Here is a 26088-nt window from a genome sequence, read left to right as displayed (position 1 = left end):
CAAATGGCCCCGTTCAGGGACCTGCTGGTGAGTTTGTACTGAAGGGAGAGGGTCTTCCCCCTGTGCCTGCGGGTCCCAGAGCTGCTGCCCTCAATGACACAGACATAGCTGTTGTAGTAGCAGATCTGACTACTGGAGAGCAAACACCCGTGTAAATGGAGCAGTAACCAGTTCTCCCAGGCAGAGGGAATGAGACAGAAAGGGAGAGTGCAGAGACTGAAAGGGGCAGCCGGAGCAAGAAGCCAGAAGAGAGTCTCCAAGCCTCATTCCCTGCATCCCCCAGGGCAGACTGACTCCTGGGAACAAGGGGAGGAGCTGACAAAGGAGAAGCCAGGTCCTGCCCTGGCTGAGTCCCCACGCTGCTGTGGGGATGCGCTGCCCTTGGGGCCAATGTCAGGGGGAATCCCCCAAAGTGGCTCCTTTGATTCTGCTCTTTTCTAGTATTTGTCATAGTGATTCTGTCCCTGGGACGGTTTAAAAGTGTCTCAGGGGGGTTGTGCTGGTGGGAGGGGCCGGGTCTGTGTTGTAATAAAGTGGCTGAGAGTTCTCCCAGCATGGCAGAGTCCAGAGCGTCTGTCTGCAGGGAGAGAGCCTGGGGGGAATCGGGCTGTGAAATGGACTCAAGCCCCTTCTGAAACCTCCCCAATCGCCCCTCTCGCCCTGACAGACAGGACTCTCGTCCACGTGTTGCTCCAGATCCTCCATCTTCCAGGGGACGGGGAAGGGAAATGGCTGTGATGGAGCCAGTTCAGGTAGGGGATTTTCAGGAAGCTGCGGGGGGTGGGGGCGGTGCTGTAGAGGGGGAAGGGCAGAAAACACAGGGGGAGGCAGGAAGGGACCAGCATGTGACAAACCAGCTGGGACACGTTCAACTTGGAGCCTGATTTTCTGAACAGACCCATTGGCGGTGGCGGGGAAGAAACATTCCCCCATTTCTGAAACAGGAAAGACCCCCCTGGGCAGGGCTGGGAAAACTGACCAGACTCCCAGTGCTGGAGCCTGAACCCACTGGCCAGAGGCTGCTGTGAAATACGCAGGGAAGCTGCCGGGATTTCTGTCCCTGTTCCTCCCTCAGAGCTCTGCTTCCTGCATCAGCCTGTGGCTGGCAGGCATGTGGGAAATGAGAAGACCCTGCCCTGCTCCGTCCCCTAGAAGGACAAGGAGCTCTCACCTTCTCCCATCCCCTGAAGCCTCCTGTCTGCTCTGAGCAGGGTGGGGGTGAGACTCTGCTACTCTGTCACCCCCCCAGAGCTTCCATTTATTTATCCTTCCACCTATGTCACTAGTGGGATTGTGGGTGGGGCAGCAGGTGCTGAGTGGGGGACTCTTGTTGTTTCAGATGCTGGTGACCTTCGAGGCGGTGGCTGTGTATTTCACCCAGGGGCAGGGGGCTCTGCTGGACCCCGCTCAGAGAGCCCTCTACAGGGACGTCATGCAGGAGAACTACGAGATGGTGACTTCACTGGGTAAGGGATTCCCGTCCCCTTGGTTGTTGGAAGCCATGGGCTCTGCGTGTCTGAATCTGGTCAGGTTCTTCCCTGGTCAGCTGGATTGGGGGGACTAGGTCCTAGAGTCCACAGCTGCAGCATGAGAGAGACTTTCATCTCCATACACCCTCCAGTGGGATAGGGGAATCAGAAACGTCAGAGCATAACAGTTGCATACTGGGTCAGACTATGGTCCATCTAGCACTGTATCCTGTCTCTGACAGTGGCCAGTACCAGAGGTTCATGGGGTGTGTTCAGAACAGGGCAATTATGGAGTGACCCACACCTGTCTTCTACTCATGGCTTCTGTTAGCCAGATGTTCGCCATCACTCCAAGCATGGGGTTGCATCCCTGACCATCTTGGCTGATTGCCCTAGCTGGACCTGTTCTTCATGAAGTTTTCCAGTTTGTTTTTTAACCCAGTTATACTTTTGGACATCATAACATCCGTCGACAATGAGTTCCACGGGCTAACTCTGCGTTGTGTGAAGAAAGAACTTCCTCTTGTATGTATTAATCCTACTGCCTGTTATTTTAATCGGGTTCCCCTGGATTTGTGTTGTATGAAAGGGTAAATAACACTTCTCTATTCAGTTTTTGCACACCACTCATAATTGTATAGACCTCTGTCAGATCCCCTCTTAGTCATCTTTTTTTTAAACTAAAGAGCCCTCATCTGTTTAGTTTCCCCTCGTGTGGAAGCCATTCCATACCCTTGATTTTCTTTGTTGCCCTTCTCTGAACCTTTTCCAGTTCCCCACTGTACCTTTTTTGAGGTGGAGGGACCAGAACTGGGCACAGCATTCCAGCATTACTTTTCTAATAGTTCCTAACTTACTGTTAGACTTTTTTACTGCTGCTGCAGATTGAGCAGAAGTTTTCAGAGAACTATCCACGGTGATTCCAAGATCTCTTTCTTGAGTGGAAACAGCTAATTTAGAACATACACTGGAGAAAATAATCCTAACTATACATATGCAGTGTTCACTACTTTGCACTTATGAACCTTGAATTTCATCAGCCATTTTGGTGCCCAGCCTCATGGTTCAGTGAGATCCTTCTGTAACTCCTCACAATCTGCTTTAGACTCATTTGTCTTGAACAATTTTGTATCATTTGCAAATTTTGCCACTTCACTGTTCATCCCTTTGCCCAGATCATTAGTGAATATGTTGAATAACAGAGGTCCCAGTACAGATTCTTTGTGGGCCCCGCTATTCACCTCTCTCCAGTGTGAAAACTGACCATTTATTCTGACCCTTTGTTTCCTATCTTTCAACGAGTGACTGATCCATGAGCAGACCTTCCCTCTTATTGCATGACTCTTAGGATACGTCTACACTACCCGCTGGATCGGCGGGTAGCGATCGATCTATCGGGGATTGATTTATCGCATGTAGTGTAGACACGATAAATTGATCCCCGATCGCTCTCCCATCTACTGCTGAACTCCAGCAGTGCGAGAGGCAGAAGCAAAGTCGACGGGGGAGCCGCAGCCGTTGATCCAGCACCGCGAGGACACGAAGTAAGTAATTTTAATTCGCTCTAAGATACGTCGACTTCGGCTACGCTATTCTTGTAGCTGAAGTTGCGTATCTTAGATCAATCCCCCGCCCGCCCCATCCAGTGTAGACCAGGCCTCAGTTTCCTCAATAGCCTTGGTAAGGAACTTTATTAAAGGGTTTCTGAAAGACCAAGTGTACTATGTCAACTGGATCTCCCTTGTCCACATGCTTGTTGACTCCCTCAAAGAATTCTAATAGATTAGTGAGGCATTATTTTCCTTTACAAAAGCTGAGTTGACTCTTCCCCAACATATCGTGTTCATCTACTTGTCTGATGATTCTGTTCTTTACTATAGTTTTCAATCAATTTGCCCAGTACTGAAGTTAGACTTACCTGCCTTTAATTGCTAGGATCACCTATAGAATCCTTGAAAATGACATTACGTAGCTTTCTTCTGGTACAGAGACTGAGGTTACATACTACAATCAGTAGCTCTGCAATTTCATATTTTAGTTCCTTCAGAACTCTTGGGCGAATACCACCTGAGCCTGGTTACTTATTACTGTTCGTTTTATCAGTTTGGTCTAAAACGTCTTCTGGGATAAATATGGACTTCAAAGATGTCCCCCAAAAAGACTAACTCTGACGTGGGTGTCTCCCACACATCCTCTACAGTGAAGACCGATGCAAAGAATGTATTTAGCTCCTCTACAATGGCCTTGTTTTCCTTGAGTCTTTGTCACCTAGTGGCCCCACTGCCTGTTTGGCAGTCTTCCTCCTTCAGATGTCCCTAAAAACAAAATTACTGTTAATTTTTGCATCTTTAGCAAGTTGTTTCTCATATTCTTTCTTGGCCTGCCATATTTTACTTTTAGAATTAACTTACCAGAGTTTGCAGTCCTTCCTGTTATCCTTACTAGGAGTCCCAAATTTTAAAGGATGCTTTTTTGCCTCTAATGGCCTCTGTTACTCTGCTGTTTAGCCATGGTGGCATTTTTTGGTTCTCCCACTATCTGTTTTGATTTGGGGTAGACGCTTGGTCTGAGCCTGTATTATGGTGATTTTAAGTAGTCTCCATTTTGTCTGCAGGCATTTTACCCTGGGGACTGCTCTTTTTAATTTCTGTCTAATTAGCATCCTCATTCTTGTGTGGTTTCTCTTGTTAAAGTTAAATGTTACTATAGTGGGTCCACATGCTTGTTGACTCCCTCAAAGAATTCTAATAGATCGGTGAGGCGTGATTTCCCTTTACAAAAGATGTGTTGAATCTTCCCTAATATATTGTGTTCATCTGCGGATCTGATAATTGTGTTTTTTATGTAGTTTCAACCAGTTTGCCCGGTACTGAAGTTAGACTTTTGGGGGTTTTCCCACCTACAAGGATATTAAATTTAATAAATTACAGGTCATATTTACTGAATGGTTCAGCTAGAGTTACCTCTTGGACCAGATCCTGTCCTCCACTTAGGACTAAATCAAGAATTACCTCTCCCCTAGTGGGTTCAAGGACTAGCTGCTCCAAGAAGCAGTAATTTCTGGTGTCTAGAAATTTTATCTCTGAATCATGGTGACATTTACCCCGTCAATATGTGGATAGATGAAATCACCCATTATTTTTGCATTTTCTACTGTTGTAGCCTCTCTGACCTCCCTTAGCCTACCACAATCACTGTCACTATCCTGGTCATGTGGTCAGCAGCTTATTCCTACTGCTATACTCTTAATATTCAAGCATGGAATTCCTATCCTTAATTTACAATTTGATTCATTTTAGTTTTTCACTCTATTTGACTCTGTTGTTTTTTAATTTATCATATAATAGCACCACTGCCCCACCAGCGTGACCTACTCTATCATGGCTATATATTTTGTACCCTGGTATTACTGTGTCCCATTGATTATCCTCATTCCACCAAGATTCTGCAATGCCTGTTATATCAATAAGCTCATTTAACCCATGCCCTCAAATTCAGCCATCTTAGTATTTGTAGATTTCTAGCATTTGTATATAAGCACTTGTGCGTTTTCTCAATAGGGTTGCCTTCACGTGTTGTGTGTCAATGGGACGTCCTTTTGTGTAACTGTTCCTCTCCAGCTCCCACCTGTACTTTACCAACTCCTTCCCTAGCCTCGATACTAGGATATAGAGCTACCCCTTTAATAAATTCATCCCTAAGGGATGTCTTCATCCGATCCAAGGCTCGCCCCCTGCCCTTAGTTTAAAAACCCCTCTACACATTTTTTAATTTGACATGCCAGCAGTCTAGTTTCATTTTGGTTTAGTGGGAGCCCATCCCTCCTGTAGAGTCTCCTCCTGCCACCAAAAGTTCTCCGGTTCCTAATAAACCTAAATATCTCCTTCATACTCCATCATCTCGTCCATGCATTGAGACCCTGCAGTTCTGCCTGTCTTCCTGGCCTTGTGCGTGTAACTGGAAGCATTTCAGAGAATACTACCATGGAGGTCCTGGACTCTAATCTCTTACCTAGCAGACTAACTTTGGCCTCCAGGAACACTGTCCTATCTTTCCTTGGGTCATTGATACCTACATGTACCACGACCATCAGCTCTTCCCCAGCCCTACTTGTAAGGCTCTCTAGATGTCTTGTGAGAACTACTACCTTTGCATGTAGTGGGCAATGCACCATGCGGTTCTCTTAGTTGTCACAAACCCATCTATATTTCTAATATTCAAACTCCCCATTACTATTACCTGTCTCTTCCTAATAACTGGGGTCACCCATCCATCGGTATCCTCAGTATCTGAGGATATCATGACATCATCTGGAAGGCGAGTCCCAACTGTGGGATCATTTCCCTCAGTTCCAGCATGATGGTTTCAAGCCCCAAGACTTTCATCTTCCTCAACAGCACAGGGCCTGTTAGACTGGAGGTGGGACTGCTCTACAGTGTCCCTAAAAGTCTCCTCTTTGTACATCTCTATCTCCCTTTGCTCCTCCAGTTAAGGCGCTCTAGCCTCCACACGCTGTGCTTTGTCTCTAAGGGCAGAGAGTTGCTTGTATCGCATGCACATATTCACCAGCTGCCCATGAGGCAGGTAAATTGCACATTGCGCTCTAATGGATATGCTACTTCATCCCATCACTCCAGCTTTCAAAGGGGCAGAAGCCATATATTGTTCTGCCTGTATTACTTCTCACTCACACACAGAATCCTGGTTCTCTTCCCTTCCTGGGACTAGCGCCATCCATGGGGAGGGCTCTGGGCTCTGCAGATTTGGAAATAGGCAGGTATTTAAAACAGCAGAGCTGTGTGCATGTCAGCAAGTCCCCCAGAGCACACAGATCCTGGGAACTCTTAGTTAGAGTCAATTCCCCCCACCTCCCCACATGTCTGCCTCTCCCAAGGAGGCTCAATGACCATGTGCCCCTTTGTTCACATTCCACTCCTCCGCTCCAGCACAGCGCAGGGCCAGGTTAAAATCAGGGAATGCCCTTTGTGACAGATACTCTACCAATACTCCTTGCATCCTGATCATGTTTGATTTCACCCCCTGAGCAGGATTTCCCATTCCCAAACCTGACCTGATCACCCAACTGGAACGAGGGGAAGAGCCGTGGGTCCTGGATCTCCAGGTCACAGAAGAAGGGGAGAGCCCGAGAGGCACCTGCACAGGTGAGGAGTCAAGGAAACTGACACAGAAACATCCGGCGAGTGAAGGAAAAAGCTGGGACTCCCAAAATGTGCTGTGAGTGAGAGCCGTCTGTTCTTCCCCATCTCACCCAGGTCAGGGCTGCAGTCAGCAGTTGTCGTATCATCAAGACAAATGTCAGTCATGGCTTCCAAGCCATCTTGTTAGCTGTTGGGAATTTCTTTCCTGACTTCACTTCCCTGGGAGTGTTGGGGTGGGATGTGGAGGCTGTATCCAATGTCTCCATCTCCTCAACAGTCACTGTGTTGTGTTTTCCCTCTGTGCTATTCCCCTTTCTGTCCTTTCTACCAGCCCAGCCAATGACTCCTGTCTGGATTCTCTCTCTCCCAGCAGGTGATATGACAGTGAGTAAGAACAAGGAGGAAATTCAGCAGCAGGAAGATCCTGAGCAAGTGAAACTGCAGGAGACGTTTCTGAGAAGAGCTGAAGGGAATTTTTCCCAGTGCTTGGAACAGGGCAAAGCCTGGGGAAATCGGTGCAGGTCTGAGAGCCAGCTGAGAAACTACTTCATTTTTTGGGTGGATGAATCCATTCAATATGGGGGAGGATGCAAAGATCCCAAGGAAACCACAGCCCCACAAACATATCACCAGGAACAGAAACCCTATAAACGCCTAGAGAATAGGAAAAAGTTCAGTGTGAGTAGAAACCTTGTTACATGTTGGAGAAACCACTCTGACGAGAAACCCTATAAATGCTTGGACTGTGGGAAAACCTTCAGTAAGAGCTCAGACCTTATTAAACACGGCAGAATGCACACAGGGGAACGACCTTATAAATGCCTGGACTGTGGGAAAACCTTCACTCAGAGCTCACACGTTATTACACACCAGAGGTTGCACACAGGAGAGAGACCTTATAAATGCCTTGAGTGCGGGAAAGGATTCAACGTGAGATCAAACCTTATTAAACATCAGCGAAACCACACGGGAGGGAAACCCCATATTTGCTTGGATTGTGGGAAATGTTTTAATCACAGCTCCTACCTTATTACGCATCAGAGACTGCACACGGGAGAGAGACCCTATAAATGTCTTGAGTGTGGGAAATGTTTCAATCAGAGCTCTAGTCTTATCACACATCTGAGAACCCACACGGGAAATAAACCCTATCCATGCCTCGACTGTGGGAAAAGCTTCAGTGTGAGATCACAACTTATTATTCATCAGAGAATCCACACAGGAGAGAGACCTCATAAATGCTTGGACTGTGGCAAAAGCTTCAGTCACAGCTCACACCTTACTAAACATCGGCGAATTCACACAGGAGAGAGACCCTATAAATGTCTTGAGTGTGGGAAAACTTTCAATCAGAGCTCACACCTTATTATGCATCAGAGAACCCACACGGGAGAGAGACATTATAAGTGCCTCGAATGTGGGAAAAGTTTTGTTCGGAGATCAGCCCTTATTACGCATCAGCGAATCCATACAGGAGAGAAACCCCATACGTGTTTGGACTGCGGGAAAAGTTTTAGTCAGAGATCAGCCCTTATTAGACATCAGAGAATCCATACGGGAGAGAAACCTCATACATGCCTCAACTGTGGGAAAAGATTCATTCAGAGATCACACCTTATCACCCATCAGACAATCCACAAGGGAGAGAGAACCCATAAATGTTTGGACTGTGGGAAAAGCTTCAATAACAGCTCCTACCTCACCAAACATCGGAGAATCCACAAGGGTGAGACACTCTAGAAACACTTCAATGGTAGAAAAGATTCAGTGGGAGCTCTCACATTTTTATACATCAAAGAATTCCCACAAGAAAAGACTTTTAAAAAGACTTTTAATAAAATTGGTACCTAAAATGCAGTGAAAACAAGAAAAAGAAATGACAGATTCGAGCCTGTGGAAGAGTTGAAAGTCACTGAGCAGAGGGTGGATGCGGTTCCAGGGTTCCTAGCCAATTGCTCCTTAGGAGCACAATTAGAATTGCCCCTCGCTAACATTAAAATCTCACTTCTCCAACAGTGTGATAAAAGAGCACCCAAGCTCTGAAAAATCCCACACACCTGGTCTTTCCCTACAGTAGCAGCACAGACTGTCCGGGATCCTGCTGCAGCAGGAAGAAGACCCAGGAGTACTTGTGGCACCTTAGAGACTAACAAATTTATTTGAGCATAAGCTTTCATGGGCTAAAACCCACTTCATCGGATGCATGCAGTGGAAAATACAGTAGGAAGATATATATATATATATATATATACACACACACACAGAATATGAAAAAATGGGTGTTACCATACACATTATAAAAGTGGTCCCCAACCTTTTTGTGGCCAGTAGCACGTTCATGTTTGCAGAAGAGTGTGGCGAGCACCAACAATTTTTCAAGGCTTATTTTGTATTTGTACATTAAATAATATGAAAAACATCATATTTAATATTACATAATATATGAATCCAGGGAGAAGCCGGAGACAAGCCGCGAGGACAGAGAACACCAGCACTTCCAGCCCCGGAGTTCTCTGTCCCCAGCAGGCGCGGGGCCGCAACTTCTCTCCAGCTTAAGCCCCTGGCCTCTGACTGCCCCCCAGGACCTCCTGCCCCTTATCCAGTCCTCCCCCCCCACCTCCTTACCATGCTGCTCAGAGCACCAGGACTGGCAGCCATGCCGTCCGGCCGGAACCAGCCATGCCACTGCGCAGTCTAGAGCACCAAGGCAGGCCAGCAGATCTCGCAGCCGCACTGCCCGGTAGGAGCTCACAGCCCTGCCATCCAGAGCACTGGCAGCGCAGTGAGCTTAGGCTGCGGGGGAGGGGGGACAGCAGGGGAGGGGCCACCTCTGATTTAGATGGGAAACGTTTTGAGTGACTCAGAACTTTCCCAGTTGTTTCCCTCCGACTCTGACATTTGCTTTGTCTCGGTCCCAGAGCGGATTGGTGGTTCTTTTTTTGCCAAGCGGGCTCCGGTGTTCTCGGTCCCAGGCAGGTGCGGGACCACGGCTTAAGCCGGAGAGAAGCCGCGACCCAGCGCCTGCCAGGGACCAAGAACACCAACGCCTGCAGCCCCAGAGTTCTCTGTCCCCATCAGGTGTGAGGCCACGGCTTCTCTCCCCTGCTAGGCACTAGGCGGGCACGCATAAATGCCCCGGCGGGCACCATGGTGCCCACGGGCACCACGTTGGGGACCACTGCATTATAAAAAGAGTAATCTGTTAAAGTGAGCTATTACCAGCAGGAAGGGCTGGGAGAACTTTTTGTTGTGGTAATCAAAATGGTCCATCTCTAGCAGTTGATGAGAAGGTGTGGAGCAGTGTGTAGGGGGGAAATAAACGTGGGGAAATAGTTTTACTTTGTGTAATGACCCATCCACTCCCAGTCTTTATTCAAGCCTAATTTAATGGTTTCCAGTTTGCAAATTAATTCCAATTCAGCAGTCTGTCGTTGGAGTCTGTTTTTGAAGTTTTTTTGTTGTAATATTGCGACTTTTAGGTCTGTAATCAAGTGACCAAGGAGATTGATGTGTTCTCCAATTGGTTTTTGAATGTTACTATTCTTGACGTCTGATCTGTGTCCATTTATTCTTTTGCGTAGAGACTGTCCGGTTTGGGCAATGTACATGGCACATTGGCAAATGTGCAGGTGAACAAGCCCCTGATGGCGTGGCTGATGTGATTAGGTCCTATGATGGTGTCCCCTGAATAGATATGTGGACAGAATTGGCAAGGGGCTTTGTTGCATGGATAGATTCCTGGGTTAGTATTTTTGTTGTGTGGTGTGGTTGCTGGTGAGTATTTGCTTCACGTTGGGGGGCTGTCTGTAAGCAAGGACTGGCCTGTCTCCCAAGACCTGTGAGAGTGATAGATGACCCTTCAGGATAGGTTGTAGATCCTTGATGATGCACTGGAGAGGTTTTAGTTGGGGGCTGAAGGTGATGGCTAGTGGCGTTCTGTTACTTTCTTTGTTGGGCCTGTCCTGTAGTAGGTGACTTCTGGATACTTTTCTGGCTCTTTCAGTCTTTTTCTTCACTTCAGCAGGAGGGTATTAGAGTTGTAAGAACGCTTGATAGAGATCTTGTGTGTGTGTGTGTGTATATATATATATATCTCTTCCTACTGTATTTTCCACTGCATGCATCCAATGAAGTGGGTTTTAGCCCACGAAAGCTTATGCTCAAATAAATTTGTTAGGTGCCACAAGTACTCCTGTTCTTTTTGCTGATACAGACTAACATGGCTACTACTCTGAAATCTGTCATTATGCTGCAGCAGGCTCCGTCTCCCAGCAGCTCACTGGGCATCTTGTAGGGTGTGCCTGATTGATTGACTTCCTGATTGGTGAAGGGGTAGAACTAGCTACTACATGACCCAGCAGCAGCTGGGGCTCGCTGGAAGCTCAGTGCGTTCCACGCTTGCAGCTGCATTTGGTCCTGCTTCTTGCTTTCTGCTTCTCACCAGTCTGCTCTTGAGCCCAGCTCCCTGCTTCAGTTCCTGTCCTTCTCCATCTTTGCAACCCCTGGCTCTGCTTCCTGAACATGCTTCCGGCTCACCCATTGACTCTGGCTTTCAGCTTTTGATCCCTGTCTTTCACCCTTGGCTCTCTGATGGATGTAGGGAACAGATATGCCTTTGAATGATTAATAGTTACTGGTTCTTTCTGGCCCTCAGAAAAATAGAAAAGGCCACCTCTGTTTATCCCAAAATAGGATCCACCTAAGAAGTAAAGACAACAAGAAAATGATTCATATCATATGACACACCTTGTCTAAGAACTCCTAGATCAGCCAAGGTTGGGATTTCCTCTCCCCAAGAATAGAAACTAAAATGTCTAAATCAGAGTACTGTTAATCAGCTAGGCAAGAATATCTCATCATTTGCTTATGTATATACCTCTTTCTCCCTCCCAGCCTAACTAAAAAGAACGCCAAGTTACCAAACTACCGTCACACCTTGCTTGCCTATGCAAAATGTTTTCACTCCAAAATATAAACTATACATTGTTTCCCTTGTAAATCAAATATACTGTGAATCATCTTTCATCCCAAATTAAAATCTGCACGTGTTTGCGTTGTGATTGTGACTCAGATCTACAGCCTTCTGTAGGTGGAAAATGTCTCTTGTTCTGTTGTATGTCCTAAATAAGGTGAAATGCTTATGTACAATCAAAGAATGTATGGAGTTATGTCCTCCAAATTTAGAAGAGTATAAAGGTTCTGTTGGGTTTCATTGTAAATGTTGCACTTAAGAATTGTTTGGCACAAGGAAGAAGAAATGTAAAAAGATATAAACCAGAGTATTTAGAGAGATTTGGGATATTAAGATATTAATATTAAGAGATATTAAGAGAAATTGGTTAAAAGGGGGTGTCGCAATCGATAGGCGGGCCTAATGATGAAATACAATCCTTGAAATGAATCAAATCTATAAAGCCTCTGATAAAAAAAAAAAGGATTGAAGAAATTTGTGATACACTGACGCCACCTACTGGATACCAATAGAAGCAGCAAAGGGAAAACCTAAGTGCTTACTTGACCTGAGTCCGATGGGAATGTGTGTGTGGCCGTTTTCTATGAGCCCTGAAATTACGGTATATAAACTGAAGTCACCACATGCTGAAGAGAGTTGACTGAACCCAACAAGAAAGTGAAAAATCCTAAGTATGACTCACTCCCGGATCAGACATGTGGAAAAAACTCTTCCTCCAGCCCAGGGTTATATGGATAAGAAAATGGTGAGATTTCATTTCAAGGACTGTATTTCACCTTCTGTTCTTTCATATAAATTACTGTGGGTTATCTTGCTGAGTCTGTGCTCTCTAATGAGACATCAAGTAACCATATTTTAACTTCTTTGTAAGCCCAAGCAAATTGGCATGTCAGATTGAAAAGAATTGCTTTTAGCAATTGTTTTTAATACTCTAAACTTGTCTCTTTCAGACCAGTCCAGTCAAACTGTACTAACCACATTCTTTAAAGTGCCTTGCAGACAAGTGCACCCTGAGAAGTGTGATAAATGTGTGTTAGGAATTTAGAATTGATGGTCACAAGTCAATGTAATCAGAAATCTTGGTACTTTGTTCTGTGAGAGAACTGCTGAGCCTCAACGCTAGCCTGTGAGAATTGCTTGCAAGACTGTACTGTGTGTGTCGTATACACCTAGCACTTTGGTTGTGTCTGCACTTTGGTGGCGAACTGCTGATTGTATATTGATGTGACTCTGGGTGAATTAATAAATTGTTGTTTGGTTGAGGAAAAGCATGTGCCCTGATGTGAGAAACACAGTTCAACTTAAAAGTGGACCTGAAAAGACCCCATCATTAAAACTAGTAAGCTAATGTTCCCTGGACTGAATACAAGGGATTCTGTTGGAGTCTATTATCTATAGGCCTAGTTTGTTAGGTTTCAGCTTTGAAATCTATCTGGCACCCTGGCAAATTTATAAATTGACTCCTTTTCATGCTTACAGCTCTGCTCTTGATGATGACCCTGGGTGCCCTGTGGTCCTGATTCTTGTCTCCAGCTTGATTCCAGTCTACCCTCCTGGCCTGGCCATCCCCATGGTTCTGACCATTAGACACAACCACCCACAACCTGGTTGTGATCCTGCCAGTTTGAGCCACCCAAGAGAGAAAGATCGGAGACCTGATTGGCTGTAGGAAATTTCACGGCTTCCTGAATCAGTACGGGTTCCTGTTCATACTACTACCCCTTTCATTTCCCAGTGACCAGGCCCAAGTGGGGTTCATTATCAGCCTATTAGTGGGGGAAGCCCTAGTCTGGGTGTTTCCCACCCTAGAACTTCCAGCCTCTTGCTAGGGCATCTTAAGGAATTCAGCTGAGACGTGGTGGCTGTCTTCAATGACCCAAATTGCACCCATTCTGTTGAGACCACACTTCGGGACTTACGCCAGGGGACTAGCTCTGTTACCAGGTGCGCTGTAGAATTCCAACCCTTAGCGGCTGGCACCAGATGGAATGAGGCAGCAGAACATTCCTATTTCCGATGCCAGGTAGAGCCCTCATCCGACCCAGTGGCTGTAGCCAAGCTGTGCATCACCGTCGATCACCTGGCTGATTGCTGACTAGAAAGTCCAATTTTCAACCCACACTGGCTGCCCAGCTTCAGCCCCGTCATACTGTCATAGTAAAGAACCAGCAGTGAGCCGCAGACGTATGCCTACATTGCGGGGAACTTGGGCACTTCATCCAGAGGTATCCCAATACGAATCACGTTCTGCTCTGGTCAGGAAAGTCCCCTTCTCTCAACCAGTACCCTAGCCATGATCAGTCAGCAAGCCACCGCTGACCAATTTCCTCTTACAACATCCTGCCATGTCTGAGATGAGGATTCCATGAAACTCAGGACATATTTTTGGACATAAATTTTGCTTGAATGTACAATATTCTCAAGCCCAGAGAGCGTCCAAGTATCAATACTGAGGGGGCAGCCTCAGGGACCGCCCGAGAAGCGGTCCCGGGAGCAGCCAGAGCAGCAGCCTAGGGGCAGCCCCAGAGACCATTGGGAGAGTGGTCTCTGGGGTCCTTTGAGCAGCGGGCCACTGGGGCCCATCAGCACCCACCGCTGGAGCAGGGCCCCCCAGGCTAGTGGGGCCCCAGGAACAGAGATTTAGTCATCATAGGTATTTACAGTAAAAGTCATGGGCAGGTCACAGGCTTCCATGATTTTTTGTTTATTGTCTGTGACCAATCCATGACTTTTACTAAAAATACCCATGATTAAATATTACTCGAAGGAGAGTGCTCTCACCACTGGGCCATGGGATCATCCAACGTTGGGCTCCCTCAATCTTTCCTGCTGAATGTTGGGTGCCTTTACAGAGTCCTTGGAAAAGGGGATGGGGCCCTTCCAGGCAGGTGCCCCAACCCCTGGGCTGCTGAGTCAATCTCTTGCTCTGGCCTAGTGAACATCTCCAGCTGAGCTGGGCAAAGAGGGGGCTTTGCTGAAGGTCTCTCCCCAGCACAGACCGTGCTCAGGGAGAAGCAGCTGTGCAGTTAGGGTTCCCAGATCCCGAAGGAGGAGGCAGGAGATTGTGACCCAGGCTGGAAAACAGAGAGAGATGGAGCCCAGCGTCCTCTTTCTGAGCAGGACCCAGACCCCTCTGGCCACAACAGCTACTGAATCAACTGCCCCCAACTCCGCTCTGCCGGACCCCTAACCCTGGAGGGATCCATTGTAGCTTGGGCTGAGCATGACATGGGTGCCAGTCAGTGAGTGGTGCTGAAACCCGCATTTCCCCAGGAAAAATTTTGGCCCTGGAGCCAACCCTAAGTGGGCAGAGCACCAAGACATCCTGAACCAGGCTGGCAGGAGCTTTGCCGCTGGCATCCAGGCTCTGGATGGGGACCAGCACTCAGTGGCCACAGGGGGGAGCCAGCTGGGTGAGGTGTACTTGGGATTCCTTGGGGCGGTGGGCAGACATGGGGGGGTTGCCTAGAGCTGCAGGGATGAGTGAATCCAGGCCTACAAATCACTGAATGAACCTGTTGCCGTGGCACTGACACCTCCAGGGCTGGTAGCCACGGATGGGGGTGTGTACCAGGTTTGTAGTCGAGGGACTCACACACTGAGTCTGACGGTGTCACCAAGAAACGTGTCCTGGGCAGCCTCTCTAGGACCAGGACCCCAACCCATCACCTTGGGTCCATGTAGACACCGGGGACTCCCTGTCTGGAACAACGCCCAGTCTCCATAGAAACCCCCCCTCTCCCCCCTCCCCGGGATCTGGTCTCCTTTCTGTCCCCCCACTAATCCTGTGGCTTCTATGCAGGGCACCTACATAGCGCTGGGAGAAGCTGCCCCTGCCCAGGGGAGGTGGAGCCGCAGGGGGATGCAACGCGCTGGGTTGATCTCTAGGACCGAGGAGCAGCCGGGAGGCGGCTCTGGGGCAGCGAGCGCTGGGCTCCGGCCCGCCAGCAGGAAGTGACTCGCAGCCGCTGCGGTGACTCAGGCTCCCAGCGAGATCCCCGAGCCCCGGCGGCTGGTGCTGGGAGCCCGGAGCCCTGGCTGCAGCCGGGAGAGGGGAATCTCCAGCAGGGCCCTTCCCGCTGCTCCCCAGGAGCCTCTCCCAGGCCAGGGCAGAGCCCCCAGCCCGGCCCGGCCCCGCCCCTGCCCCGGGGGGCCCCGCTCGGAGGGAAGGTGAGAGAGACCCGCCCCCCCCCCGGCACCCCCGGGCTGCAGGGGGAGGTTTGGCCCCAGGCTGCTCCCAGCGGAGCTGGCTGCGATTCCCGCCCGGGGCCCGGGAAAGCTGCCGCCAGCCCCGGTGGGTGCGGGGCGGGAGGTGCAGATAAGGGGGGATTGAGAGGGAATAGGGAGCGGCAGGATGGAGGCAGGGGGTGGCTGAAGGGAGGATGTGGCGATGCAGGGGAATCAGGGGAGGCTTATGGGGCGGATGGGAACAGGGCTGCAATAGAAGAAAACTCTGAGTGGTGGGGGGCGCTGCAGAGCAGACTGGCTGGGGAAGGGAGGGATTGGGGAGAAGGAGAGGGGGAGATACAAGAGCAGCTCCCCCACCCCATAAGGCAGGAGAGGGTGAGGGGCTGCCCCACCCTGCAGCCAGAGGGGAACTATTTTACCGCAACTAGTCAATGATGCTTTGGGGGTTGGTGGAGGCTTCTGCCCAAGGGCTCAGAAGCACCAAGGCAAATATCCAGCCCCCTCTTCCCCACACACTCTGCTCCCGATGTATTATTGAGTGTTGGGGGCTTCCCAGGGCCCTGGTCTGATTTCTGGGCAGGATTCAGATCTCAGCCACACTGGAGTCACTGCTGGCTCTGGCAGGGGGTGAGTGCGGATGGGCCAATGGGATCAGCCTCTGCCTGCCTGTTCCTGCCCCGGGTCTGTGTTGTTATAAAGTGGCTAAGGGTTCTCCCAGCATGGCAGAGTCCAGAGCGTCTGTCTGCAGGGAGGGAGCCTGGGGGGAACTGGGGTGTGATGTGGACTCAAGTCCGTTCTGTAACCTGCTTCTATCGCCCTGACAGGCTGAGGAATCAGGTCCACGTTTTGCTCCAAATCGGCCCATCATCCCGGGGACTGGAAAGAGAAATGGCTGTGATGGAGCCAGCTCAGGTAGGAGATATTCAGGGAGCTGCAGGGGGGTTGTTGTCAGGGCCCACTCCAGCTTTTTTGCAGCTCCAACCGGTGAAGAGAAAAAAAAGGAAAACCCGATTGAGCAGCCGCCGAAGAGGAAAGGGGAGTGAAGGACCTGCCACTGAAGTGCCCCTGAAGATGAAGCAAGGCACCGAAGGACCCGCTGCCGAAGTGCTGCCACAGCAGACCTGGATGTGCCACCCTAACAATGGACAGAGTGCTGCCCCTTTGTGTTGGCCGCCCCAGGCACCTGCTTCCTTCGCTGGTGCCTGGAGCCGCCTCTGGTTGTTGTGGAGGGGGCGGAGAAAGAAACACACAGGGGAGGTGGGGTGGGGACACAGGATGTTATAAACCTTCTGGGACACATTCAGCTTGGAACCTGATGTTCTGAACAGGTCCCTTGACGAGGAGGCGGTAGGGGGGAACATTCCCCCATTTCTGAACCAGGAAACACCCCCCCTGGGCAGGGCTGGGAAAACTGACCAGACTCCCAGTGCTTGAGCCTGACCCCACTGGCCAGAGGCTGCTGTGAAATACGCAGGGAAGCTGTCGAGATTCCTGTCCCTGTCCCTGTCCCTGTCTCAGAGCTGTGCTTCCCGTATCAACCTGTGGCTGGCAGGCGTGTGGGAAATGAGAAGACCTTGCCCTGCTCCGTGTGTTGGGGGAACAAGGAGCTGTCACCTTCTCCCACCCCCTGAAGCCTCCTGGCTGCTCTGAGCAGGGTGGGGGTGGGTTTCTGCTACTCTGGCTTTCCCAGAGCTTCCATTTTATTGACCTTTCTCCCCAACGAATTGTGGCTGGGGCAGCAGGTGCTGAGTGGGGGACTCTTGTTGTTTCAGATGCCGGTGACCTTCGAGGAGGTGGCTGTGTATTTCACCCAGGCGCAGGGGGCTCTGCTGGACCCCACTCAGAGAGCCCTCTACAGGGACGTCATGCAAGAGAACTACGAGACAGTGACCTCGCTGGGTAAGGGATTCCTGTCCCCTCAGTTATTAGAAGCCATGGGGTCTGCATGTCTGACTCTGGTCAGTTCTTCCCTGGTTAGTTGGATTGGGGGAGGAGGGTCACGTAGTCCCCAGCTCCAGTGTGAGAGAGACTTTCATCTTCATATCCCCTCTAGTGGGACAGAGGAATCAGAAATGTAAGAACATAACAGTTGCCTCAGTGTTCCCTCTCATTCCACTCAGAAGTGGGGAAAAATTAATTTTGTTATATGCACCAATATGGAGGTGACGTGTGACACATCTTGTGGCGGGGGTAGGGCCAAGAAGTTCAGAGTGTGGGAGGGGGCTCAGACCTGGGGCAGAGGGTGCAAAGCTATGAGGGCTCTGGCTGGGGGTGGAGGCTCTGAGGTTGGGCTGGGGATGAGGGGCTTAGGGCTAGGACAGAGGGTTGGGATGCAAGAGGGTGAGGACTCTGGCTGGAGGTGCGGGCTCCAGGGTGGGACCTGGAGTTATGGAGTCACTCGCACCTATTTTCCATTCCCAACTGCCATTAGTCAGATGTTCACCTCACTCCAGGCATGGGGTTGAGTTACTGACCATCTTGGCTAATAGCCCTAGCTGGACCTGTTCTCCGTGAAGTTTTCCAGTTCTTTTTTGATGCATCCAATGAAGTTGGTATTCATCCACAAAAGCTCATGCTCCAATACGTCTGTTAGTCTATAAGGTGCCACAAGACTCTTTGCTGCTTTTTTGAACCCAGTTATACTTTTTTGGCCATCACAACATCCGTCAACAATGAGTTCCACAGGCTAACTCTGCATTGTGTGACAAAATACTTCCTCCTCTGTGTATTAATCTGGTACAGAGGTTGAAGTTCAATCAGTAGCTCTGCTATTTCATATTTTAGTTCCTTCAGAACTCTGGGGCGAATACCACCTGAGCCTGGTTCCTTATTACTGTTTAATTTATCAGTTTGGTCTAAAACATCTTCTGGGATAAATATGGACTTCAAAGATGTCCCCCCAAAAGAATAACTCTGATATGAGTGTCTCCCTACACCTTCTGCAGTAAAGAACAATGCAAAAAATTCATTTATCTTCCTCACATTTATCTTCCTTCCACAAAACAGCTTTGTTTTCATAGAGTCTTTGTCATCTAGTGGCCCCACTACCTGTTCAGTAGGCTTCCTCTTTCACGTATCCTTAAAAACTAAATTACTGTTAATTTTTGCATCTTTAGCAAGTTGTTTCTCTAATTCTTTCTTGGCCTTGTACTTTTAGAATTAACTTGCCTGAGTTTGCGCTCCTTTCTATTATCCCTACCAGGATTCCCAAATTTGGAAGTGTTTTTTACCTCTAATGGCCTCTGTTTCTCTGCTGTTTAGCCATGGTGGCATTTTTTTTGGTCCTCCTAGTGCGTCTTTAAGTAGTCTCCATGTTGCTTGCAGGCATTTTACCCTGGGGAATGCTCTTTTTAATTTCTGTCTGTCTAGCATCTTCATTCTTGAGTAGTTTCCCTTGTTAAAGATAAATATTACTATGGTGGGTCCACATTATTGTTGACTCTCTCAAAGAATTCTAATAGATTGGTGAGGCATGATTTCTCTTTACAAAAGCTGTGTTGACTCTTCCCCAACATACTGTGTTCATCTATGTGTCTGTTAATTCTTTCCTTTACCATAGTTTCAACCAATTTGCCCTGTACTGAAGTTAGACTTTTTGGTGTTTTCCCTCCTGTAAGGATATTCAATTTAATTACATTATAGGTCACTTTTACTGAACGGTTCAGCTATATTACCACTTGGACCAGATCCTGTCCTCCACTTAGGACTAAATCAAGAATTGCCTCTCCGCTGGCAGGCTTGAGGACTAGCTGCTCCAAGAAGCAATATTTATGGCAGTGGTTCTCAAACATTTTTTTTGTGGACCATTTGAAAATTGCTGAAGGTCTCGGTGGACCATGTAATGATCTTTCCAAATGTTGATTGCACTATTAGCTATGAATAAAAGCACTATATAAAAAAACCCTTATTAATAATTAACTATCCCTCTTACGTGCATATTATCTGCACACAGAGCTCAGCTTTAAGATGCTGAACAAATCTGTGAGTCAACTAGAAATAGTCATGCTCTCATTCCAAATATTACTGCAGTATTTTCTGATACTGGAAAGGAGAGTAAAAGGCATTCGCTCAGGCTTATGCAATTTCTCTGAAATGTCCACTCTAAATTTGATTAATACTTCACCCACATAGAACGTTAAAAATAAGTAACATGACACAAAGAGCAAAAAAAAATCACAAACAAAGCAGTGACAAACACTGAAAATACAAAGTGAAGTAAAATATCAAGTGGTTGGTGCTGGGTATTCTGAATAATTGTTTAGGAGCCATGCTGTGCAAATACAGGAGAGCCGTGTAGAAACAGGCAAAGTTCTCCTGGTTGCACAGTGTGTGCGTCACCAACTCAAAAACTCACAGTGGACTCACTGAGATTTTATAGGCCCTGGGGAGCACATTAACTCATGGCTTGGAGTTTCCAGACAGATATCTGCTTCAAGAGCTTGCAAATAAGGTCTTGATCCTACAAAACACCTAGCAGCACCCCCACCAAACCTACTGTTGCTTGCTACCTAAGAGTCAATTGGAGTTCTCTTAGGCTTAGAGCAGTGGTTCCCAAACTTTTAACAACCCACGAACCCCTTTCACTAAAATGTCAAGTCTCGTGAACCTCTCCTAAAAATGTATATTTCCAGGGATTTTCTCCCTTACCTGAGCATAAATTATAAAAGCAGTGATCTTGGAAATATAAAATTTGGTTTTATGACATGCTCATTACACACTATTTATTATTAATTATTATTTATCATTACAATATTCTTATTAATTATGAAAATGGCAACACTCTTCCAAGATCTCACTTTTGTCGCTTGTATCACTTTGAATAAGCCTGTTATAAGACAAGGCTCCTATGTTTCATGAAAGAGTTTCAGATGTGAAACAGGTATTTAAGAGGCCAACTCAAAGAGTTCCTCCTACACAAGCAGTCAGGTCTTGAGCAGTCCAGGCAAACAACGCACGGTACAGCAAAGCTTAAACTTGTTCTTCATAATAATTTTAAAAAAATACTAGCTGCCTATTTAATTTTAAAAACAGTTTAAAAAAATAATTCTACCTCCCTTTCCATTTCTTATAAGGAGTCTTGAAGTTTAAATCTCAGTGTGATGGATGTGCTTGTTTTGATCTGCATAGCTCTTGGAAATCCTCAGGGTTTCGGGCTGCTGGCTTTGTGCTGCCCGGGGTCCCTAGGGACAGCTCTGTCTGCCATTAAGGAATTTTCCCCTGAGAATCCCCTGTAACATTTTGCAATCCCCCAGGGGTTCATGAACCCCAGTTTGGGAACCACTGGCGTAGAGAGAACTATCCGGGGACCAGCTGAACGAAGCTCACAATTTGAGAACCTCTGATTTATGGTGGCTGGAAATTTTCTCTCTGAATCACCCTGAGGTGACATGTATCCTGTCAATAGGAGGATGGATGAAATCACCCTTTATTTTTATATTTTCTACTGCTGTAGCATCTCTGACCTCCCTTAGCATATCACAGTCACTGTCACTATCTTGGTCAGGCGGTCAATAGCATATTCCTACCGCTATACTCCTATTATTCAAACATGCATTTTCTATGGATCATTTCCAGTTGGATTCATTTTAGATATTCACCCGATTTGACTCTGGTTTTTTTTATTTATCATGTAATAGCACCGCTGCCCCACCAGTTTGACCTACTCTGTTGTTCCTATATATTTTGTACCCTTGTGTTACTGTGTCCCATTGATTATCCTCGTTCCACCGCTTTTCTGGAACATCTGTTATATCAATAACCTTGTTTAACCCAGGCACTGTAGTTCAGCCATACTAATATTTGTAGACTTCAAACATTTGTATGTAAGCATACTTATATATTTGTGTGTAAGCATTTGTACCTTTTCTCAATATGCTTGCCTTCGTGTGTTATGTTTCAATAGGACATTTTTGTGCATTACTGTTCCTCTCTAGCTCCAGTCGGTACTTTACTAATTCCTTCCCTAGCCTCAGTACTAGGATATAGAGTCACCATGTCAGGGTTCCCTCCCCACTCTGAACTTTAGGGTGCAGATGTGGGGACCCGCATGAAGACCCCGTAAGCTTATGTCTACCAGCTTAGGTTAAAAACTCCCCTATTCCTTGGATTAAGTAACACTGCCACCACCAAGTGATTTAAACAGATATTTAGGGAGGGCCACTTGGAGCCCTACCTTCCCCAAATATCCCCCCAAGCCCTGACACCCTTTTTACTGGGTAGGCTTGAGAATACTCCCCCAAACCCCTACACCCCCTTTCCTGGGAAGGCTTGAGAAAAATATCCTCACAAATTGGTACAGGTGAACACAGACCCAAACCCTTGGAACTTAAAACAATAAAAAATCAATCAGGTTCTTAAAAGAAGAATTTTAATTAACAAAAAGGTAAAAGAATCACCTCTGTAAAATCGGGATGGTAAGTAGTTTATAGAATAACAAAAGACTCAAGAATATAGAGGATCTTCCCTCTAGGCAAAACCTTAAAGTTACAAATCCAGGGATAAGCCTCCCTCTAGACAAAACCTCCTTCTAGACCGGGAAAATCACCTGCCAAAATACAAGTAATTCCCTTATTATTACTTACTCATTCTAATGGAGTCGGATTGCTTGCCTTCTTGATCTGTCTCTGGCAAGCACACAGAACAGACAAAACAAAGACTTTTCCCCCTCCCCAGATTTGAAAGTGTCTTGTCCCCTTATTGGTCTTTTTGGTCAGGTGCCAGCCAGGTTACCTGAGCTTCTTAACTCTCTACAGGTAAAAGGATTTTGTGCCTCAGGCCAGGAGGGATTTTATAGCTCTGTATACAGGAAGGTGGTTACCCTTCCCTTTATATTTGTGACACACCCCTTTAATAAATTCAGCCTTAAGAGATGCTTCTGCCTGAACTGTTTCCTCCCCCGCACTTGCCCGCTTTTCCCCAGCCCTTAGTTTGAAAAACCCTCTACCACCATTGTAATTTGCCATGCCAGCAGTCTGGTTTCATTTTCATTTCGTGGGAGCCCATCCATTTTATAGAGTCTCTTCCTTCCCCGGTTCATAATAAAGCTAAATCCCTCCTTCCTACGCCATCATCTGTTGAGTCCCCGCAGTTCTGCCTGTCTTCCTGGCCTTGCGCGTGGAACTAAAAGCATTTCAGAGAATGAATTCTAATCTCTTACCTATCAGACTACCTTTGGCCTCTATGAACCCTATCCTAACATTCCTTTGTGTCACTGATACCTACATGTACCGACCAGCACTGCCTGTAAGTCTCTCTAGATGTGTTGTCCCCCAGAGCACACAGATCCTGGGACATCTCCCCACATGTCTGCCTCTCCCAAGGGAGCTCAGTGATCCTGTCCCCCATCTGTTTGCATTCCACATCCCCACCCCTTCCAGCGCAGCTCAGGGTCAGGTTAAACTCAGGGAATGCCTTTTGTGACAGATGCTCTGTCAATGCTACATGCACCCTGATCTGGTCTGATTTCACCCTCTGTGCAGGATTCCCCATTCCCAAACCTGAGCTCATCTCCTGGCTGGAACGAGGGGAAGAGCCGTGGGTCCCAGATCTCCAGGTCACGAAGGAAAGACAGAGCCCGAGAGGCACTCGCACAGGTGAGGGGTCAGCGAAACTGAGACAGAAACATCTGGCGAGTGAAGGAAAAACTGGGACTCCCAAAATGTGCGGTGAGTGAGAGCCCTCAGTTCTGGTGTCATATCATCCCAGCAAATGCCAGTCAGGGCTTCCCACTCATCCTGTTAGCTGTTGGGAATTTCCTCACTGGCTTTATTTACCTGGGAGTGTTTGGGTGGGATGTGGAGGCGGAATCCAACATCTCCCAACAGTCACTGTGTTGTGTTTTCCCTCTTCGCTATTCCCCTTTCTGTCCTTTCTCCCCGGCACAGGCAGTGACTCCTGGGTTCTCTCTCTCCCAGCAGATGATAGGACAGTGAGTGAGAACAAGGAGGAGAATCGGCAGCAGGAAGGTCCTGGGAAAGTGGAACCGCAGGAGACGTGTTTGAGAAGAGCTGAAGGGAATTTTTCCCAGGACTTGGAACAGGGAAAAGTCTGGGGAGATCGACACAGATCGGAGATGCAGGTGGGAAATTACCCCAGGAGGAAACTGGATGAATCCATTCAATATGGGGCAACATGCAAAGATCCCAAGGAAACTACAGCCCAGCAGACATATCACAGGGAAGAGAAACCCTATAAACGCCTAGAGAGTAGGAAGAGATTCAATGTGAGTAGAAACCTTGTTACACTTCAGAGAAATCACTCAGGCGAGAAACCGTATAAATGCTTGGACTGTGGGAAAACCTTCAGTAAGAGCTCAGGCCTTGTTAAACACGGCAGAATGCACATGGTGGAGCGACCTTATAAATGCCTGGACTGTGGGAAAACCTTCATTCAGAGCTCAGATCTTCTTATACACCAGAGGCTGCACACAGGAGAGAGACCTTATAATTGCCTCGAGTGTGGGAAAAGATTCAACGTGAGATCAAACCTTATTAAACATCGGCAAAAACACACAGGAGAGAAACCCCATATTTGCTTGGATTGCGGGAAGTGTTTCAATCACAGCTCCTACCTTATTACGCATCAGAGACTGCACACGGGAGAGAGACCCTATAAATGTCTAGAGTGTGGGAAAAGCTTCAGTAACAGTGCACACCTTATTAAACATCGCCGAATTCACACTGGAGAGAGACCGTATAAATGTCTTGAGTGCAGGAAAAGTTTCAATCAGAGCTCACACCTTACTGTACATCAGAGAACGCACACGGGACAAAAACCCCATACATGTTTGGACTGTGGGAAGAGTTTTAGTCAGAGATCGGTCCTTCTTAGACATCAGAGAATCCATACAGGAGAGAAACCCTATACGTGTTTGGACTGTGGGAAAAGTTTTAGTCAGAGATCATCCCTTCTTACGCATCAGAGAATCCATACGGGAGAGAAACCCCATACGTGTTTGGACTGTGGGAAAAGATTCATTCAGAAATCACACCTTACTACACATCAGACAATTCACGTAGGAGAGAAAACCCATAAATGTTTGGACTGTGGGAAAAGCTTCAGTAACAGCTCCTACCTCACTAAACACCGGAGAATCCACAAGAGTGGGATACCCTAGAAATACACCAGTGGTGGAAAAAGATTCAGTGGGAACTCACACATCAGAGAATTCCCACAAGAAGGAGAGATTTTTGACTTTTTAAAAGACCTTTAATAAAATTGGTACACGAAACGCAGTGAAAACAGGAAAAATAAATGATGGATTTGAACCCATAGAAGAGTTGATAGTCACTGAGCAGACAGTGGATGCAGTTCCAGGATTCCTAGCTAATGGCTCGTTAGGAGCACAATTAAAATTGCCCCCTGCCAACATGAAAATCTCACTTCTCCAACAATGTGCTAAAAGAGCACCCAAGCTCCGAAAAATCCCCCACATCTGGTCTTTCCCTACAGTAGCAGCAGACTGTCTGTGATCCCAGTGCAGCAGGGTCCGCCTCCCAGCAGCTCACTGGGCATCTGGTACGGTGTGCCTGATTGATTGCACTTCCTGATTGGTGAAGGGGTGGAGCTAGCTACTACATGACCCAGCAGCAGCCAGAGTTTGCTAGAGGCTCGGTGTCCCATGTCTGTAGCAGCATTTGGTCCTGCTTCTTGCTTTCTGCTTCTACTTTTCCACACTCTGCTCCTGTGCTCAGTTGCCTGCAGTTAGAATCATAGAATATCAGGTTGGAAGGGACCTCAGGAGGTCATCTAGTCCAACCCCCTGATCAAAGCAGGACAACCCCAACTAAATCCCAGCCAGGGCTTTGTCAAACCAGGCCTTAAAAACCTCTATGGAAGGAGATTCTACCATCTCCCTAGGTAACCCATTCCAGTGCTTCACCACCCTCCTAGTGAAATACTGTTTCTTAATATCCAACCTAGACCTCCCCCACTGCAACTTGAGACCATTGCTCCTTGTTTTGTCATGTGCCACCACTGAGGACAGCCAAGCTCCATCCTCTTTGGAACCTTCCTTCTGGTACTTGAAGGTGTTACGTTGCACTCCATATTCTTTATGGAAATACGCATATGAATATGAATGTGACATAACTGGAATAGGCTTTATGCAAAATGTGTTAGTGACATACCATTGGAAAGGTTATAATCTGCTGAATGTGTTCATCCTCTTTGTATGCATATATCATTCCTATATCTGAAGTTAGAAATATGAAGTAGAAATCTAAGGTCCTATTGTAGTTATGTTAAGTGAGGGCCATTAATGGTACTTCAGAAACTTGATGACTCTTAAGCAAGAAACAAC

The 26088-nt window shown here is 47.5% G+C and overlaps 2 protein-coding genes across 5 annotated transcripts in view; one reads left to right on the top strand and one right to left on the bottom strand.

Annotated features, from left to right (window-relative positions):
* Positions 1-26088, bottom strand: part of LOC116827228 (uncharacterized) — a 423640-nt gene that overhangs the window by 165598 nt on the left and 231954 nt on the right. The window lies entirely within an intron of this gene.
* Positions 729-25041, top strand: LOC116825027 (uncharacterized). 2 transcript variants are annotated; one of them, XM_075071699.1, is made up of 5 exons: positions 729-752; positions 1340-1466; positions 6518-6631; positions 7002-8354; positions 24050-25041. In XM_075071699.1, the coding sequence occupies exons 1-5, from the start codon at positions 729-731 to the stop codon at positions 24901-24903; spliced, it is 2472 nt and encodes an 823-aa protein (XP_074927800.1). In that variant the 3' UTR covers positions 24904-25041. The 2 variants fall into 2 exon arrangements, with proteins under 2 accessions (XP_074927800.1, XP_074927801.1); XM_075071700.1 differs by having other exon boundaries at positions 6999-8354.

Source organism: Chelonoidis abingdonii, chromosome 12, assembly GCF_003597395.2.
Source record: "Chelonoidis abingdonii isolate Lonesome George chromosome 12, CheloAbing_2.0, whole genome shotgun sequence".
NCBI classification, from domain to species: domain Eukaryota; kingdom Metazoa; phylum Chordata; order Testudines; family Testudinidae; genus Chelonoidis; species Chelonoidis abingdonii.
This window is presented reverse-complemented; position numbering and strand designations above follow the sequence as displayed.